At 35.7% G+C, this 20,585-nt stretch overlaps 1 protein-coding gene across 1 annotated transcript in view; it reads left to right on the top strand.

Moving 5' to 3' along the window:
• Positions 1–20,585, top strand: part of EVI5 (ecotropic viral integration site 5) — a 240,691-nt gene that overhangs the window by 106,513 nt on the left and 113,593 nt on the right. The window contains exons 10-13 of the mRNA XM_047086056.1: positions 3,024–3,084; positions 12,638–12,691; positions 14,548–14,580; positions 15,147–15,293. Coding sequence (XP_046942012.1) covers positions 3,024–3,084; positions 12,638–12,691; positions 14,548–14,580; positions 15,147–15,293 — 295 coding nt within the window. The remainder of the gene's footprint in view (positions 1–3,023; positions 3,085–12,637; positions 12,692–14,547; positions 14,581–15,146; positions 15,294–20,585) is intronic.

Consider the following 20,585-nt stretch of genomic DNA (forward strand, 5'->3'; position numbering starts at 1 on the left):
TATTAACATTTTTGGTCCACAGTAAGACCTAAGAGTAACTTGGAGTAATTTTTGTATGGCCTATACATCTTGTAAAGATAATTTTACACTTAGAGCAGAGCTGCAAAAATAGTACATTGCATTTGCTTGTTATTTTTCTTTCTTTTTTTTAGTTAATAATTTTTAAATTTACATCCAAGTTAGTTAGCATATGGTGCAGTATGATTTCAGGAGTAGATTCCTTAATGCTCCTTCCCCATTTAGCCCATTCGTCCTCCCACAACCCCTCCAGCAACCCTCTGTTTGCTATATTTAAGAGTCTCTTAAGTTTTGTCCCCCTCCCTGTTTTTATATGATTTTTGCTTCCCTTCCCATATGTTCATCTGTTTTGTATCGTAAAGTCCTCATATGAGTGAAGTCATGATATTTGTCTTTCTCTAATTTCACTTAGCATGATACCCTCCAGTTCCATCCATGTAGTTGCAAATGGCAAGATTTCATTCTTTTTAACTGCTGAGTAATACTCCATTGTATACATATACCACATCTTCTTTATCCATTCATCCTTCGATGGACATTTGGGCTCTTTCCATACTTTGGCTATTGTTGATAGTGTTGCTGTAAACATTGGGGTGCGTGTGTCCCTTTGAGACAGCACACTTGTATCCTGTGGATAAATACCTAGTAGTACAATTGCTGTGTCGTAAGGTAGTTCTAGTTTTAGTTTTTTGAGGAACCTCCAGACTGTTTTCCAGAGTGGCCGCATCAGTTTGCATTCCCACCAGCAGTGCAAAAGAGATCCTCTTTATCCACATCCTCGCCAAGATCTGTTGTTGCCTCAGTTGTTAATGTTAGCCATTCTGACAGGTGTAAGGTGGTATCTCTTTGTGGTTTTGCTTTGTATATCCCGGATGATGAGTGAAGTTGAGCATTTTTTCATGTGTTGGTTGGCCATCTGGATGTCTTCTTTGTAGAAGTGTCTATTCATGTCTTCTGCCCATTTCACTGGATTCTTTGTTTTTTTTTGGTGTTGAGTTTAATAAGTTATTTATAGATTTTGGATACTAACCCTTTATCTGATATGTCGTTTGCAGATATCTTCTCCCATTCTGTCAGTTGCCTTTTAGTTCTGCTGATAGTTTCCTTCGCTGTGCAGAAGCTTTTTATTTTGATGAGGTCCCAGTGGTTCGTTTTTGCTTTTGTTTCCCTTGCCTCTGGAGACGTGTTGAGTAAGAAGTTGCTGTTGCTGTGGTCAAAGAGGTTTTTGCCTGCTTTCTCCTCAAGGATTTTGATGGCTTCCTGTCTTACATTATTAGGTCTTTCATCCACTTTCAGTTTATTTTTGTGTATGGTGTAAGAAAGTGGTCCAGTTTCAAACTTCTACATGTGGTCCAGATTCATTCTTCTGCATGTTGCTGTCCAGTTTTCCCATCACCACTTGCTGCAGAGACTGTCTTTATTCCATTGGATATTCTTTCCTGCTTTGTGAAAGATTAGTTGGCCATATGTTTGTGGGTCCATTTGTGGGTTCTCTGTTCTGTTCCATTGATCTGAGTGTCTGTTCTTGTGCCAGTACCATACTGTCTTGATGATTACAGCTTTGTAATACAGCTTGAAGTCTGGGATTGTGATGCCTCCAGCTTTGGTTTTCTTTTTTCTGATTGTGTTGGCTATTCTGGGTCTTTTGTGGTTCTATAAAAATTTTAGGATTGTTTGTTCTAGTGTTTGTTTTTTCTTACTCTCCTACAATTAGTGATACTTCTTCAGTCTTTATCTTTTGTGACTTTGATACTTAAAAAAAAAATTTTTTTTTAATGTTTATTTTTGAGAGAGAGAGAGAGTGCAAATGGGAGAGGGGCAGACAGAGAGGGAGATACAGAATCTGAAGCAGGCTCCAAGCTCTGAGGTGTTAGCACAGAGCCCATTGTGGGATCGACCTCATGGACCATGAGATCATGACCTGAGCCGAAGTTGGATACTTAACCAACCCAGCCACCTAGGTGCCCCTTAATGTTTTGTTTTTGAGAGAGAAACGGCACAAGCAGGGGAGGGGCAGAGAGAGAGGGACACAGAATCCGAAGCAAGTTCCAGGCTCTGAGCTATCAGCACAGAGTCTGACATGGGGCTTGGACTCACGAACTGTGAGATCATGACCTGAGCTTATTTTGGACACTTAACTGGCCGATCCACCCAGGTGCCCCTCGTGACCTTGATACTTCGGAAGTGAGGTGTTCAGTGGTTTGTTGGTTTTGGTTTGTTTGATGATTTCTCTTGATTAGATTGAGGATATGCATTCTTTGGAAGGATATCATAGAGGTGAGGTACTGTTCTTGATACATCTTAACGGGGTGCAAGATGTCACTATGTATCATTGGTGGTGTTAACCTTAATCAGTTGGTTTAGGTGCTGTCTACTAGGATACTATACTACAAATTTACTGTTTTTCCACTTGTCATTTCTAAATATTCTGAGAGAGATACTTTTGAGTCTATGCTTAAACTTTTACCCACTAATTTTAGTGTCCATTGATTTTTCTTGCCTGTGAGGGTTGCTGTGAAATTCTAGTGGTGACTTTTATATTCACCTCATTCTTTATATGTTTACGAATCCTTTTGTTAAGAAGAGTTGTTTGTTTTCCCCATTATAAGTTTTTTACAGTCCCTTTTTGTACTTGTTTTGGTTAAATTCCAATTGAACTCTACCAGTATATTTTAATTTGAGGAAGACTGACAGTTCTTTTAATAAGTTTAGGACTGTTCAGTTTAGAATATAATCTGTAAACTCACTTCTTTGGTGCATTGTATATATCACTTTCTAAAGTTCATTTTTGTGTGGGTCTCATTTTTTGTTATTTGTAAAGTAACTTTTTTTGGTAGGAATCCATGTAACTATTCAGATGATTTTTCTAAAATGAAGTATCTCAAGTTACAAGTTGGGGGAACCTAGTGAATTATATTTTGTGTTAATATGTGGTTTAAAACTTTTTAATTTAGTAACTATATGGGAGTGAAAACATACCTTTATTTGTTTTTTTTCCTTCATAGGCTTGAAAAGGAATATACTACAATAAAAACTAAAGAAATGGAAGAGCAAGTTGAAATTAAAGTAAGCATCTCAGGACTTTTAAAAGTACGAAACATAAATTTATTGAAGTCAGTGTTTTTTATATCTATATCTATATGTATATATATATCTATCTATATATTGGTTATGTTGATATATTTGACATTTATTTTCTGGAGCAAATTTAGCAATAATGTTTATATTGACTTACTGGTAAATTGATTTACCATCCCACTAGATTATAGTTAAAAATGAACCTTTCAAAAACCAGAATAATGTAACAAGGGGTTTTCATTCTAGTGTGAGAGCAGCTTTATTTCCAGATTTGTTGATGGGCCACCAGGAGAAAATACTTTTGTGGGGAAGATAATTATCAGTCCATTTAAGCGTATTTTAAAAAATTGCAGAGAAGTTATTCCATAACATGCATAGATTAACAGTAGTGTAGTCTAAGGTAGATCAAACTCGTTGCACCAGAACTAATCATGGCTGCCTTAGAGCTGCGGGAAACTTGGGCTAATTGAATTTTCTCATCTGTAAGCCAAGGTTATACTTTTGAACTCTCCACAGAAATAGGTAGATTGCCAACTTAAGGGATATATAATCCTATATATACCTTAAAATTCTTATTTGTCCCCCCTTTAGGCTAGAAATTCTTAAGCTGAGGATCTTTGGCGTTGTTTGAGCTGGGAGTTAAGGATAGTTGTATTGGCTTTATGCTGATATTTTAGGATGGGGATAATGAGTAAGAAGCATGAGTTAATGAAGGAACTCAGTGACTCATCCAATTTCTTATGTGTCTGTATTCTCCCCCTTAACACACACACGCACATGCAAATAAAATAAGTTTTGTGAGTGTCCCCACCTTTTTTTTTTTTTTTAACTCTTAATGTGTCTGAGTTTTGATTTAGACCTGGCAAGGCATTAGATGATTAATCACCTTACTTATACTTAATTAGCCATGTCTTAATTCACCTTTGCTGTAAAATACCACTTCATTACTCACATTCCACAGGCCCTTTTTACAATTAAGGGAATGAGTTCTATTAAATTGGCATTCTTTCTTGGCCATGGTCCTCCTCAAAAGCCTCTTTGGAGACAACCACTCCTATTTTTCTTTGTGACCTCTTTCTCATCTGTCTCCCTTTTCTAGGTGTTTTATTTTCATTTCTATCAGTATTCCCTGTCAATTGGAAATAGATACTTCTACATTTTTGAGAGAGAGAAGGAAAAGACCTGTGTGGATGTTTTTCCCTCCTTTTAAAAAATTCTGTCACCCAACTGCTGCTCTACCATTTGCTTTTCTTTTAGGTACCATGAGTAAGAGTAATATTAAATCATACCCTCCACTTCAACCTACTGAAAGTGGAAAAGTACGTCATCCTGATGAGTGGGGAGAGAGTATGGGTTATCGCACACCACGAATATTCGGAACTGCAAATCAAGAATCTGAGGATGGGAAGCCATCCTGTTCATTTCACCATGCTATGTGATTGCAAAGAAAAAAAAAAAATCACAGATCTATGAACCATCTTTGCTCTTTTTTTTTTATAAATTTTTTTTAATGTTTATTTTTGAGACAGAGAGAGACAGAGCATGAATGGGGGAGGGGCAGAGAGAGAGGGAGACACAGAATCGGAAGCAGGCTCCAGGCTCTGAGCCATCAGCCCAGAGCCTGACGCGGGGCTGGAACTCACGAACCGTGAGATGGTGACCTGAGCTGAAGTCGGACGCTCAACCGACTGAGCCACCCAGGCGCCCCTGAACCATCTTTGCTCTTAAAGAAATTTCTTCTAAACTTAAATGGCATGAATAGTAGTAATACCAAGAGGCCTTTTCAGAAAGATCTTTAGCACAGTTTATCTTGTATTTGAATTTTTTTTCAAACTTGAGTTTTCGGGGAAGTTTTATAGTTCATATACCTCACAGAATACTTTTGAATGCCAGCTCCATGTGTCTTAGGGAAAAACAGATGGCATAAGTATTTATAGAGAAGAATCTCGGTGGGGGAAAATGAAAGTTCAAAAAGTTAGTCAACACATTGGATAAATAAAGTCTGCTGATGTCAGGTAGTTTGTTCTTTTATAAAATTTTGTTTCCATGTTGTTTTTTTCTTACTCTTGTACCATTTTCATCTCTTTCTTCACTTCTGCCCCCCAAAGGACAAAGCCACAATAATTTTTGTACTCTACTTTTTGTTTTACTTTATATAAGCTTGAGTCTCTCTGATGTTTTACTTGAACCTGGCAACTCATCTCAGTCATAATCAGATGACCATCTCATTTACAGTTAGTTATCCATGTATTATTTGAGCCTTTCTCTCCAAAGGGATGTGCCATTTACTTAATCATTCCCTTTTCCCTTCCCCCCAAGGTCCCTTGTGTAAATAAATGAGTTCTCTTAAACTAGTGCTTTCTTGCCTTGGTCCTCCTCAAAAACCATCGGAGAGAATCTTACACTGTTTTTTACACAAGCAAATAGTATATGATCATCAAATTATTTGATGTTTTGATACGGAAGTAAAAAATCAGCCATTGATGTGTTAAGGTTTCCTTTTTTTTTTTTTTTTTTTAAATTCTAAGACCTTGGGGTTGTTAACTTTTTATTATTAGAGTTGTATCTGGAAGCTCTCTGATGAAAATGTAACTTTTAAGTATTTTCTACCCCCTCTCGTATTATAGAAAGATTTTGTTAATAATGGTTTCATATGGAGAAGCTTACATTTTATTGTGTGAAATTTTTTGTTAATAGAAACAGCTTTATCAGTATCTTCTTCCAATCTATTGATGTTCCACCTGAGGGGGAGGAGGTAAGAAATATTACAATTCTAGCTTATATTAGGGTACCTCACAAATCTTTAAAAAAGAAAAACCTTTATTCCCCCACTCTATTTAAGACTGACATATGAATTAATAATCTAATATTCATATTTAAATTTTGTGCTTTAGGAACATAGAGTTTTAAGCCCTACAAATAGGAGGAGTTAGAGATTCTGACTGGTTTTTAGCCAGAAGTTAAATTATGAAGTATTCTAGATATGCTGGAAAACAGAGAATAATGTAAAAACACTGTGTATTCACTGCTTGGCATAAAAAAATAAATGTTATTTGAATTACCCAGGAATTATATTTAACAGTCAGTGTGAAGTGTTATAGTAATGACACATTTATTTAACACTTAATATGTAAAGGGTCCTTTACAGGCATCATCTACTTTTACTCTTCTGATAACCTCATGAGAGGGTTCTTGACTCATCTTTTTGAGCTTCAGTAAGTTCAAAAATATGCTAGTGGTCACATTGCTAGGAAATGGTGAAAGTCAAGGATTTGAATTCTGATTTATGTTTTACTAAGACCCATATATATTCCTCATTGTATGCACTGTGCTGCTTTCCAAAAGAGACTTAATGCATTGTGATATGAGAAGGATTTGAATGCCCAGTTTTCTGTAGCATCACAAACTTTTCATTAAAAAACTAATGACTATGTAATAATATCCAAAGGGATTTATTCAAGAAGTCATCCATTTAAAAGATACTTGCAGGTCCTACTACATGTCCAAGCAGTGTTCCAGGCACTAGATATGTGTTTCTGATATATACCAATTTATGTGCTCATGGAGCTTGCATTCTAGTATGGAAGTCAGACAATAAACAAAAAAGTAAAATATGTAATATTTTAGATGATGATAAGTGTTAAATGGAGGAAAAAAAAAACCCTCAGGTAAGGGAGAATAAAATGGTAGTTTTTGGATTAAAAATTTAGAGAAGTTGACCAGATTATTTTTGAATAAAGATCTGAAGGAAGTGAGAGAGCTAGATATATAGGTATCTTGAAGGAGAGCAGAATCTGGTCAGGACTGTACCCCATGAGGAATAATAAGGAGACCATGGTGGATGGGACAATATGCATGATGAGGAAAGTGACAGGAGGTAAGATGTTGTGCAATGCAGATAGTGTAGGTTGTTGAACATGTGAAGACTTTGGCTTTTAATTTGGAGAACCATTTGGGGTATTAGTGGAGGAAGAGAAGATCTGACTGAAGTTTTCATTGGATCCCTCTGGCTGCTGTGTTGGGAGTAGATTGCAGGGGACAGGAAAACTAAGTAGAGGCTGATGAAGTACTGCAGGGAAGAGATGATGGTGGCTTGTACTGACTTGGTAAGAAGTGATTGTTTTCTGAATAGATTTTAAAGATAAAGCTGACAAGTTGATTGTGGAGGTGTGAGAGGGTTAGGAAGTGAGCATTTTGGCTTTAGTATGTAGAAAAATGGAGTTTCCACTACTTGAGATGGAGAAATCTACAGGAGGATCTGGTTTGGGGACGAATATCAGGAGCCCAATTTGAGATATTTTAAGTATCAGAAGCCTAGGAGATATTCAAGTAGAGCCTTGAATATTCAGAGTTGAATTTAAGAGAGGACAGACTTAAAATATGAATTTTGCAGTTATTGACAGAATGATGACAGTAAAAGCCATGAGAGTGGATGAGATTACCTGGGGGATGAGTGTAAATGAAATAGAGAAGAGAGTTCAAGAGCTGAGCCTGAGAGTAAGCCAACATTTAAGTTGGAAAGATGAGAGCAAAGCTGGAGAAAACTAGGGAGGTATAGTATCCTAAAAGCCAAAAGAAAAGAGTGTTTCAAAAAGAATGATTTTACTGTGTCAGTGCTAAGGAGTATTCTTGTGAGCTGAAAATGGAGAAACAAATGAATTTATCAACATGGAGATAAACTGGAAAAGAGCAGAGAAGTGGTGAGAACTAAAATTTGAATGAAACAAGAAAAAATTGGAGATAGGGAGTATCGATACCTTTCAGGGATTTGCTATAAAGAAGAGAGAAATGGGACAGGAGCTTAGAGAGAGGGTCACGACATTGAGGAAATTTTGGTTTTTCTTTACTTTTTGTTAAGATGGGAGAAATAACCACATTTTTATGGTGATAACCGAGTAGGAAAAATTCATGACGGGCGAATTCAGGGGTAATTGCTGGAGTCATCAGGGATTAGGATTTAGCTCATAGGTAGGAGATTTGGTCTACTAACATGGATAGTTAATCCACAATAATGAGAGAATCTAAAATATATGGGAAAAATGTAGGTAAGATGTAGGATGTGGTTGTGGGAGTTTACAAAGTTCTGTTATTGCTTCAATTATTTTAGTGAAATTAGAAATAAGATTATCAACTGAGAGTGACAGTGGGGTGGAGGGTTGCTGGTTTGAAGAAAGAGGTGCCAAGTAGGAAACAGTGATCTGAGAGGGTGAGAGAAGGAACAGACTAAGGAAATAAATAAGAGTCCAACTGAATTTAGTGATGGTTAATTTAAATAAACGTCATGGTTTTTATTTTTCTTCAGTCATATTTACCAGCATAGGTGCAGACACAGAGTTGTCAGTATGTTGACTCAGTAGTTGTTTTACCAGGCAAATGTGCTAACTTCTAAGGGAGAGTGGGCAAAGGGGAGGATAAAGGCAAGGGATCATCTATGATGATTGGAAATTAAACTTTGTAAAGAGGGAAGAGAGCACATCAGAGTGGGGGACAGTGAAAAGTTGATAGGATCAGTGAATTGTCCAAGAGGAGGATTATTACGTTTAGGTTATTTCATAAAATGAGTAAGCTGGCAAAAATAAATTGAGTTGTTACAAAGTAAAATTCTCCTATTTTGGTATATTTTGTTTTTTGTTTTTTGTTTTTTTTTTTCATTTTTCGGTATTAAAAAGCGTGCATATAGTTCAAGTGTTTGCATATAAAGATTTCTGGCACCTTATGTTTTCTTAGCCAGTTGTAAAAAGTAGAATTATTGAATTGTAGGATATTAGTATTTTTAAGACTTTTGATATGCATTCAGTAAATCTCTTAAAGAGTTTTTCCGGGGTATCTTCTTTTTGGCAGCGAATTTCTATTCCACTAACACCTTGGTGGCTACATTAGGTGTTTCATTCTGGCTCTCCATCTCATTTTCTCTTTTCTAACTTAGTAGGGCAAAAATGTCTCTCCCTCTCTTTTTTCTTAAGTGTATGCATCTATTAGTCTTGTTCTTTATGATTTTTACTTTAAAGTTTAGAAAACATTCTTAATTCACTCTGGGAAATATGATTAAAAAGATACTCAAAAATTAGAAATCAGTCAAGTGATAGATTTTAGTCTACTTTCCTATATATCAGCAATAAACATTTCAAAAATATCTGAGAAAAAGAAATTCCACTTAAAATAAGAATAAAAGCATATGTAAGAACCACCTAAATGAAAAATACATCATCACTGAAAAACTTTGCATTAAGGCATTTAAAAAAGCTGTGTACAGGGGAGAGACACAAAGAACTCCATGTTATATAAAGTTATGATTTCCCCCATCAAATATTCATTAGCAAATCCAGTCATTAAAAAAATCTAAAGAATGGGGCGCCTGGGTGGCGCAGTTGGTTAGGCGTCCGACTTCAGCCAGGTCACGATCTCGCGGTCCGTGAGTTCGAGCCCCGCGTCAGGCTCTGGGCTGATGGCTCAGAGCCTGGAGCCTGTTTCTGATTCTGTGTCTCCCTCTCTCTCTGCCCCTCCCCCCGTTCATGCTCTGTCTCTCTCTGTCTCAAAAATAAATAAATGTTAAAAAAAAAAAATTAAAAAAAAAAAAATCTAAAGAATACTTTAAACAATAGACAAAAGTTAAAAAATAGTATTCGTGCCTGACTTCAACAATATTATGAGCAATGCTTATCATTAATCAAGTTTTTGGTGTTATGCTGTCTCATTTATGGGAAAAATTTATTCATCCCATATCACTGTATGTTTTATTACTCAAAGTTTCTGAATGTTTTTTTTAATGTTTATGTTTGAGAGAGAGACAGAGTGCAAGCTGGGGATGGGCGGGGGGGGGGGGGCACTGAATACAAAGCAGGCTCCAGGCTCTCAGCTGTCAGCACAGAGCCTGATGTGGGGCTCCAACTTATGAACTGTGAGATCATGACCTGAGCTGAAGTCAGGCCTTTAACCTACTAAGCCATCCAGGCACCCCTACTCTAAGTTTCTAGATGAGTAAATGGAGAGTCTAAGATGCTGAATGTTAATGGTAGAGGGAGTATTTGAACCTAAACCTACCTAACTTCAAAACACACTATCTTAACTAACTTAGTAAACTAGTAGTTAAGGTTTTTGGAGGATAAATAAAATATAAGAATGGAAGAAATTAGCTCCACCAGATGTTAAAGGGGATTACAAAGGTACAATTACCAAAATACTGTGGTACTGGTTCAAAAAAGAAACACTCAAAACTTAATAGGTAATCCTGAAATAGTCTTTAATACCGATAAAGCCTATTATATTTATCAATATATGATGAAATAAATGCCACATACATGAGGAATTGGTTTATTTAAAAAGTCATTTTCAGATATTTGGGTATGATTTGGGTAAATGTTAGGAGAAAAATAAATTTAGCTTATTATTTATAGCAAAATTTCAGAAGATTTAAAGGGGACGGGGGAAACCAGGTGAATGTTTTTAGTTCTAAATTTTGTGATACTTTAGCATTATTTTTATTGTAACATTAACTTTATTCAATCAATTGTCTGGTTGAACTTAATTTTCTAAGTCCTAGGATAAACAATATTTTACTTTGTTGATGAAGTATGTTGAGACCATTTTGAGAATGCCATTTATTTCTTTGGATTTTCAGACTTTAAAAACATCTATTAATTGCTTATTTGTCTAAACCACTGTGCTGAATATAATATGAATAGCCAAGAAATGAAAAACACTTCCTTCTCCTCAAGCTATTTTGTAGTCTGAAGTCACACATAAAATAACAATGATTTCAAATCATCTGAATGTGTTCTAGTGGATAGAACAAGAAAATCTAATTTGCAAAATTTATTATTATTATTTTTTAATGTATAATGTTTATTCTTGAGAGAGAGAGCATGAGCATGGGAGGGGCAGAGAGAGACAGAGACACAGAATCCCAAGCAGGCTCCAGGCTGTCACCTGTCAGCACAGAGCCTGATGCAGGGCTCCAACTCACGAACTGTGAGATCATGACCTGAGCCGAAGTCGGATGCTTAACCAACTGAGCCACCCAGGCCCCCCTAATTTGCAAATGTTTGTAATAATTCTAAGATTTATATGTTCCAGTTTGTGGTCCACTTAATAAGATACAATAATTTATAGAATCTTTATTTCCTTGGTCTGAGACTTTATAGGTTATATATAAACTATATTTTAGTCTTTACTGGAAAAATAATAGTTTGAGTTAATAGAAGAGGTTTTTTTTTAAAAGCAGGAATTTAGAGGATGGTAGGATTGGAAGAAGCTGGATTGAGTTCTGGAGTAAATTTGTACAAAAGGTAAGGGGAATGTGAAATAATGATGGCACAATAAAGAGATAAAGGATTCTAAAATGAAGGGATAACATATCAGGATTCATATGAAATTATGTTGGTGGAATATGTAAAAAGGAGACAATTTTTGGGGCGCCTGGGTGGCGCAGTCGGTTAGGCGTCCGACTTCAGCCAGGTCACGATCTCGCGGTCCGTGAGTTCGAGCCCCGCGTCGGGCTCTGGGCAGATGGCTCAGAGCCTGGAGCCTGTTTCCGATTCTGTGTCTCCCTCTCTCTCTGCCCCTCTCCCGTTCATGCTCTGTCTCTCTCTGTCGCAAAAATAAATAAACGTTGAAAAAAAAAAATTAAAAAAAAAATAAATAAAAAAAAAAGGAGACAATTTTTTTAATGTAGAGTTTTTTAGTTTTAATTCTTAATAGCAATAATTTGATAGGGTTTTGGGAGTCAGTGGTTAGGTGAAGTTTTTTTTGTTTTTTTTTTTTAATTTGGTTTTACTGTTTGAACTGTGGCGAAATGCCAGTAAGTAGAGCTTTTCATTTTGTAAGCTGTTTTTTTTTCTTTTTCAAATTTTTATTCTTAAGTAGGCTCCATGCCCAATGTGGAGCTTGAACTCACTACCCTGAGATCCATAGTTGCATGCTGTACTGACTGAGCCAGCTAGGTGCCCCCATGTTTTTAAAATTCAAAACAACTCATAAGTAATTAATTTGAGGAAAACAACTCAATCTTTATATTTTCACAATGTAAGAAATATTGCAACTTGGCATATACAAGGAATAAATGAAGGCTGGTCTAGTCCTAAACTGATAATTTGTTTTTGGTATTTATCCTGTGAGCTGCCTTTTTCAGATTTCTTAGTTATTTCCCAAACATTTGAATACTATTTGTGTAGATAGTCTTTGTAGGAGCTAAATGAGTTGGAATCTTTTCTGTCTAATGGGAATGTTAAGAAAGATAAGAAAATGTTGACTATGAGTCATAATAGGTATTTTAAGAAAGGGGTTATGTATTGTAGCTTATATTTAAAATTCATTGACAGCTGGAGTGATAAATGTGGTCATTTCCTTTGCCATGTATTTCCTACCCTGAACTTGTAAGAATTTGACAGATAATGTAACCATTTCTTAGACTTCTCCTATTTATAAAAGGTGGTACGTTTTAAGGACATGATTTAGGTATCTTTTAATCTCAGGAATGCTTGCAAGCAAACCTTTTGTTGTTTGTTTGTCTCTTTCTTTTTTCTTTTTCTTTTGTTTTTTGCAGAGATTACGCACAGAAAATAGACTTTTAAAACAGCGCATTGAAACATTAGAAAAAGTAAGTAAATAACTACTTTTGTATGCAAGCTTCTGTTGTATGCACAGTATTATTTTTTATTTTAAATAATGGCTCAAGAAATCTATCACATGTCTCCAAAGTTGTGATATTGGCTGCTTAGCTTGCCTACCTTACTACTTTACTAAGTAACTTGTTATTCATAACAATTGATCACTACAAGTCCTTGAGATTTAAGGTTAAAGTTTTAACTGAGGTTATTATTAGAGTAACATTGGTACCATTTATTTTCTTTACATATAGTCTCTAAAAAAGTATGTTCTTTAGAAGTAGCCTAATTGAGAATCCATTCTGAATAGCATTTTAAAAATGGCTTTCAAATGTTGCCCTGACTCTAGCCATATATTAAATGTGTCAATGATTCCTTTAATGCCTAGGATGACTTGAAGTTTAGCCAAAATGACTGATTGCTCATATAAAAATTCACCATGGTGTTGATTTTCAACACAGGGGAATTGTGCTTAAACTTTTGGTTCTTAGACTTATTTTGATACTACTTTTTACCTCTTTCTTCCTCTCTGTTTAATATAAAATAACTAGGCAAATGTGGAAAGTTTTGCATTATTTTTAATGTACTTTTAATGTAACGTCTGTTGTAGTATTATTTTAAGTATTAAGTAATAAAGGTACAGTCTAAGAGGTTTGGTTTGTCAAAAGAAAAGGCTGAATTCACAAAGTCTTTTGGTGTTTGGCGGGGCTTTTTTTTTTTTAAATGGAAGATGAGAGTAAGTAGATTTATAGATGATATTGCAGAATCTTAAAATCTTCTCTGAAAATCTACAGATTGATATTCAAGAAAGAAAACATGAATATGTGGATAGTTTGGATATATGTCTTTTGTTGGAAGGCACTGATGGTTTACTAAATAACACCACACACAAGGATAGGATATTTATTACGTGTCTTTTTGTTGTATAATAATTTCAAGTACATTATACTAAGTCAAAATAGTTTTCCTGTATTCCTTCATCTTATTAGAGTTGTTTTGAGGATAATTCTATTTTTTTGGTGACTCTGCAGAGAGGTTGAGCTTAATTTAGTTTTTAAGCCATTTTAATTGTATACTATGTTTTTCATTAAATACTCAGTTTATACTAAAATATGTTTTCCTAGGTGGTATTTTACTTTGGAGTGAGATATTTTCACAGAGAAAGTATTTTTATTTCATTGAACCTTCAGAAAGATAAAGGTGCTATAAGAAAGTATTAAGTTTGGATTTTACTTTAGAAAATTAAGTACCTTTCTACCGGCTTACATGGCCTAGGTGTGTCCTTTAGCACTTGGAATTCTAGAAATACTTAGGTTTCAGTTAAATTCTATAACCTAAATGTTTACTTTCTCAGTTTTTGCTAGAATTTATTAAGTTGAGCTCATTAATTTCATTTGTCATATTTTCCTTGCTTTGCTTCTTTGGAAGTTGCTGTTGTACAAATTGCTGTCACACTTTATAAGTGGAATTGCATACTCAAATTCCTTCTCCCTTTCTTCTAAGTGGTTTGACAATATGGCTGATTCCAAACATAGAACTTAAAAGTATGCTTTAAAAGAAGCCATTTGCTTGTCTCAAATGATGAAAAACTTCTTGGTATTTGTGTTGGTCTTCTAGAAGCATATGGTTTTCTGTGGTCTGTCCTCATTTTGATATATTTTTCTTAAGAATTAAGGATGACACCACACACAGTAAAAAATAGCTTTAATGTCAAATCTATATGTTCATTTTAATTACAATGAAAAGTAGATGGAATTTGGGTATGCTTTGTTTCTTCTTATTCCTAATTTTATGCACCTTTATTTGATTTCTTTCTCTTAAATTTCTATCTGAATTTTTCCTTTTGTAGGAAAGTGCTTCCTTGGCAGATAGATTGATACAGGTATAGTTTTTTTCGTTTAGCATTTTCTCTAACTTTACTTCTAAGGGAAGCCCTAAACCTAGAAAATCACATTTTAATGCATGCAATTTTACATGCATTTTTCCTAGCAATAATTTTTTGGGACAGTATATTATGTGCATAAACTTAATTTTTGATAACGGTGCATTATCTTGGTTTATTAGATACCTTTTGCACGTTTTAAAGCTAACCTTATTTTAAAGTATTTATTTCAAAATGGCAATCAGTGGATTCTGTGAAATTAACTACTATTCATTGAAAGTTTTAGTTCTGCATGTGCAACTCAGTAATATTGCATGAATTGAATTTTTATTGACTGAAAGAATTATTCTTAAGATTATCAGATGAATTTTCTTATTTAGTTTCCCAAAATTTGCTGGAGCGATAATGAGCTGCTGGTTAATAATTACTTAGGCTGTTCTACTTAGGTTGTTTGAGGTGATTTTTTTTTTTTTTAACATGTCACAGTAAATAACTAAACCTCACAAAGGCAGTCTTTCTTGAATCTGTCCTAAATTGCTTTACACACACACAAATTATGTCCTAAGGGACAAGTGACAAGAGCCCAGGAGGCTGAGGAAAACTACCTCATAAAACGGGAGTTGGCCACCATCAAACAGCAGAGTGATGAGGCCAGTGCTAAACTGGAGCAAGCTGAAAATACCATCAGGAAGCTCCAGCACCAACAACAATGGGTAAGGAGTCTGGTAGTGCTTTTTCTCACTATTCTCACCATTCTCATCCCCTTCCCTTTAATTTTTTTTTTTTTAAGCACAACTTCTGTGCCCCTGTTTTAAGTAATTTTGTTTTCTACTTTAATTGAATTCTTAATCATTTTTATACTCTGTAATACTTAAGGGTCTTACTGTGGTCTAGAGACTCTTCATTCTAACGTCTTTTTCTGTCTACACAGTTTTTTTAGAAATAGGTAATATTTTCATTTCTTACATTATATTTTAAGTCACAGAAAATGATGTTTGTCATACCTACTTTTTAGTTTTTAGAAATCTGTTTCATACTGGTATTTTGCCACAGGAAAGTTTTGAATCTTAATTCCACCTAGTTCTTGTTAGTGGTGCAGATGAAATATCACCCAACGTGGAGAATATGTGTAATTATCTCATTTAAAGTTTTGATAATGTGGGGATTTCTGTCTTGTGAAAAACTGTAGCCTTAACTTCCTACATCAGGACGTCAAATTAGGAATTAAGGTATATGCTTACATATTTTCAAGAGGAGAGAAATTTCAAAGTAAAAAAAAAATGAATTAAAAAAATATGTTAACTAATTTAGGGTATATTGAACAACTACTCATTGTACAGCTATTCTCAGGTATCTTTTGCAACTTAGACATCATTTTCCATTCTCAAATTCAGACTGCTGTGGTCTTAAGGAGATGAGGGCTAAAAAGAAAAGCCAGCTGTTTATTTTTGAAAAGATACTATTTCTTGTTTCAGTTTTCTGTTCTTAGGAGTCGGATTGTAACAGGAGTGGGCAGAAAAAGTTGTGTTAAATTTAGAACTCTATATGGGTCTAGAAGGCAAATAGAAGGACTTCAAAGTTGGACATTACTTTTATTCAATAAAATTAAGAAATACCATCATCAACTGGCTACAAATATCAGAAAACTAAAAGCAAAAAGAAGATATAGGCAGTTGAAAAAAACCATAATAACATAAAATTATTTTTTCTGTTATGTTAATGAAGATGGTTTAGAAAAATGAATAGAAAAATGATAAAAGGATACTAAAAAGTAGGGAACTCAAATAGTTCTGCCTTTGTATGAAATGTCAGTATCAAAGCATAAAAATAGATAAAACAGAATTGAAGGTTCCTTTTGGGGATTAAATTGAACTGAGTTATTAGTGTAATGTGATTTTGTTTCAAGGAAAGATAGTAAGTATTATGTTTGCAATTAGCATAAGCTACAGTCCTAAAACATTAGAATCATGGATTACTAGTTTTTTTGCATAGGTTTTCAAATGTTGAGACCTATAGGACATAAAAATCAGGATTTGGTTTATAACGAAGAAAGTAAAGTGGGCGAGCAAAAATAGTCAGAATGAACTGAAGCTTTTGAAAATGTAACAAAAGAATCTTTTTGTTGTTTCAAGGACAAAATCAACTCTCATTGTGAAGCTAAAATATGACCAGTAGAAAGCAGGCCTCTATTTTGATTTTGTTTCCATTTTTTTCTCACTTGGCAGTTATTCTTCTAAACTGGAATAAAATGTAAAACAGAGCACCTGGGTTGTTCAGTTGGTTGGGTGTCTGACTCGATTTCAGCTCAGGTCATGATCCCAGGGTCATGGCATCAAGACCCGAGTCAGGCTCTGCACTGAGCATGGAGCCTGGTTAAGATTTTCTCTCTCACTTCAGCCCCTCTCTCCTGTTCTCTCAATTAATTTCTCTTTCTTTCTCTCTCTCTCTCTCTCTCTCTCTCTCTCTCTCTCTCTCTCAAAAAAAAAAAAAAAAAAAGACCCATAAAGCAGTGATCCACAAAACAGGTGAAAGAAACAGAGCCTTGGTTAAATTTCCAACTTCAAAGCAGAGTGCATGCATATCCCTAGATATTAAAATACTTTGCAAAATGATAAGAATATTCTTTAAAGGATTTTAGAAAGTAAGATACACTAAAGGCTTTGAGGCAGGCAAAATATAGTTCTTAACATTTAGTAATAATGGCTAGATACCTGAAAAGACAACCAATGACCTTGGTGATGCTTCATTAAAAATTCCTAGACATCTGGTTTGTGAACAATTAGAAAAATAACTTTTATTCACTAAAAGGGAATTTACTGTGTTTAAGTCATTACAAACTAACTTTGTTTCTGCAATAAACAAAAACTGTTCCATAAGTGCAGTTTTAAAGGTTATTTGAGGGCACCTGCATGGCTCAGTTGGTTAAGCATCCAACTTCAGCTCAGGTCATGATCTCATGGTTCATGAGTTTGAGCGCGAGTCAGGCCCAGTGCTGAGCTGACAGCTGGGAGCTTGCAGTCTGCTTTGGATTCTTTTGTCTCCCTCTCTTTCTGCTCCTCACCCACCCCCCCCCAAATAAATAAAAACATTAAAGAGTTATTTGGCACTCCCATCTTATCTTTCTAGCCAAGTTTAGATAAAATAGTAAACTTAAGTGGTTTTCTAGGTGATTAACCATATCAAGAGGTTATTCATGTTAAAGCAAAGAGATGTCAGAGGTTTTTGTCTCCTAAATTGATGCTTGCTTGCTTGTTTCCTTTCTTTCTCTCTCTTTCTTTCTTTCTTTCTTTCTTTCTTTCTTTCTTTCTTTCTTTCTTTCTCTCTCTCTCTCTCTCTCTCTCTTTCTCTCTCTCTCTCCCTCCCTCTCTCTCTCTCTCTCTCTCTCTCTTTCTAAGTTTATTTATTTATTTTGAGAGAGACAAAGACTGTGCGAGTGGGAAGGGGCCGACAGAGAGGGAGTGAGAGAGAATCCCAAGCAGGCTCCTCACTGCCCGTGGAGAGCCCAATGCAGGGCTCGAACTTACAAGACCATGAGAGATCATGACCTGATCCAAAACCAAGAGTTGAACACTTAACCGACTGAGCTACCCAGGCGCCCCAGCCAAGTGTTTTAATGTTACCTAAATCCTTATATACAAGGTACGTTTAAGAATTTTACACATAAAATATTTCAGAAATGTTGCCAGTATGTTGTATAATCAATCAATATTCTAAAATATTTAAAGTATATTCAGAATAAGTAACTAAAATAAAAGGGTATTTCACAGAAATCTATTGCCTTGCCCTTAAGTTTAAAATTCAGAGAGAAGTCTTAGTGATGGCTTTCTATAACAAAAGACTTAGAAATTTTAATTGACAGGAAATGGGGAATTAGCCAATAATGTAATATGATTTATCTGCCACCCACCCCCTGCCCCATCCCAAGTAGTCTTCTTAGAAATATAAGACCCAATTTTTTTTTAATTTTTTTTTTAACGTTTATTTATTTTTGAGACAGAGACAGAGCATGAACGGGGGAGGGCCAGAGAGAGAGGGAGACACAGAATCCGAAACAGGCTCCAGGCTCTGAGCTGTCAGCACAGGGCCTGACGCGGGGCTCGAACTCACGGACCGCAAAATCATGACCTGAGCCGAAGTCGGCCGCTCAACCGACTGAGCCACCCAGGCACCCCTGTAATGACCCAATTTAATTCTAAGTAGCTTGCAGAAAATTTGTAGTGTTGTGTCTAGTTTGAATACGGAGACTTGTGTGAAATGTCTACACATTGTATTATGGCCAGTGTAGGAAAGACTGTGGCAGCTTGGGATATTTTTAGACTGCACTAAAGAAGACTTAAAAGAACATCATAGATATAGTCATTTGAAAGTATCTCAGGGGCACCTGGGTGGCTTGATTGAGTATCCAACTTTGGCTCAGGTCATGATCTCATGGTTTGTGGGTTCAAGCCCTGCATTGGGTTTCCTGCAGTCAGCACAGAGCCCACATTGGATCCTCTCTCCTCCTCTCTCTTTGCCCCTCCTCTGCTTGCTCACTCTCAAAAATAAATAAACACTAAAAAAAAAAAAAGTATTGGGGCACCTGGTGGCTCAGTTGTATAAGCCTCTGACTCTTGTTCCAGCTCAGGTCATGATCTCACAGTTCGTGAGTTTGAGCCCTGTGTCTGACTCTGCACTGACAGCTGTGGAGCCTTCTTGGGATTCTCTGTCTCCCTCTCACTTGGCCCTCCTCACTTTATCTGTGTCTCTCAAAATAAATAAATAAACATTAAAAAAAAAGTATTTGAGAGGTTATCTTATGGAAAAGTGATTAGCCATTTTTGATATTGCTTCAGAGGGCAGAATGTGTTTAAGATCCAGGGATATAAAAACTTACTCATTGGAGTAGTTGCTTTGCAAAGTAGTAGTGAGTATACTACTGGCAGAAAGTGAACATTTGTTGTCACATGTTTTGATCACAGCCTTCCAATGTAACTTAATGAATTCTTCAAAACTTGGAATAAAGGTTTCAAATCTGTATTCTAGCAGGAGGTATTAAATCGATATAATCATCTACCATCATCACTCTCTACTATCAATAGTGTCATTTTATTGATATAAAGAGCTTTGGATTTCATTTATGGGACTAATTCTAGTCCTCTTATGCTAATTATGTGACCTTTGATACTCAAGGACTCAATTTCTTTTTTCTCTAAAATGATTACATAGGGTTAGACTGTCTCATCTAACTTTTTTTTTAAAGTGTATTTATTTATCATGCACATGTGTGAGCCAGGGAGGGGCAGAGAGAGAATCCCAAGCGGGCTGCATGCTGTCAGTGTGGAGCCCTACATGGGACTAGATCCCAAGAACTATCAGACCATGGCCTGAGCTGAAACCAAGAGTTGGACGGTTAACCAACTGACCCAACCAGGCACCCCTCTCTTTAACTTTTTATTATTTATTTATTTATTTTTACTATTTTTTAAAAAAAATTTTTTTTTTCAACGTTTATTTATTTTTGGGACAGAGAGAGACAGAGCATGAATGGGGGAGGGCCACAGAGAGAGGGAGACACAGAATCGGAAACAGGCTCCAGGCTCCGAGCCATCAGCCCAGAGCCCGACGCGGGGCTCGAACTCACAGACCGCGAGATCGTGACCTGGCTGAAGTCGGACGCTTAACCGACTGCGCCACCCAGGCGCCCCTACTATTTTTTAATATATAATTTATTGTCAATTAGGTGTTTCGATACAACACCCAGTGTTCATCCTAACAGGTGCCCTCCTCAATGCCCATCACCCACTTTCCCCTCTCCCCCACACCCCTCTCTTTAACTTTTTAAATGAACTTTATTGAAGTATAATTTACATGCAATAAAATTCATCAAATTTTAATTGTATAATTTGATGTATTTTGGTAAATATCTAGTTGTATAACCATCACCACAGTCAAAATATAGAATATTTCTATCACCCCCAAAATTTCCCTCATGTCTCTTTGCAGTTCACCTCTCCACCTCCAGCACC

Source organism: Lynx rufus, unplaced genomic scaffold, assembly GCF_022079265.1.
Source record: "Lynx rufus isolate CCGP_SWC_20201006 ecotype Redwood Valley unplaced genomic scaffold, mLynRuf1.p SCAF_2, whole genome shotgun sequence".
Lineage (NCBI taxonomy): Eukaryota > Metazoa > Chordata > Mammalia > Carnivora > Felidae > Lynx > Lynx rufus.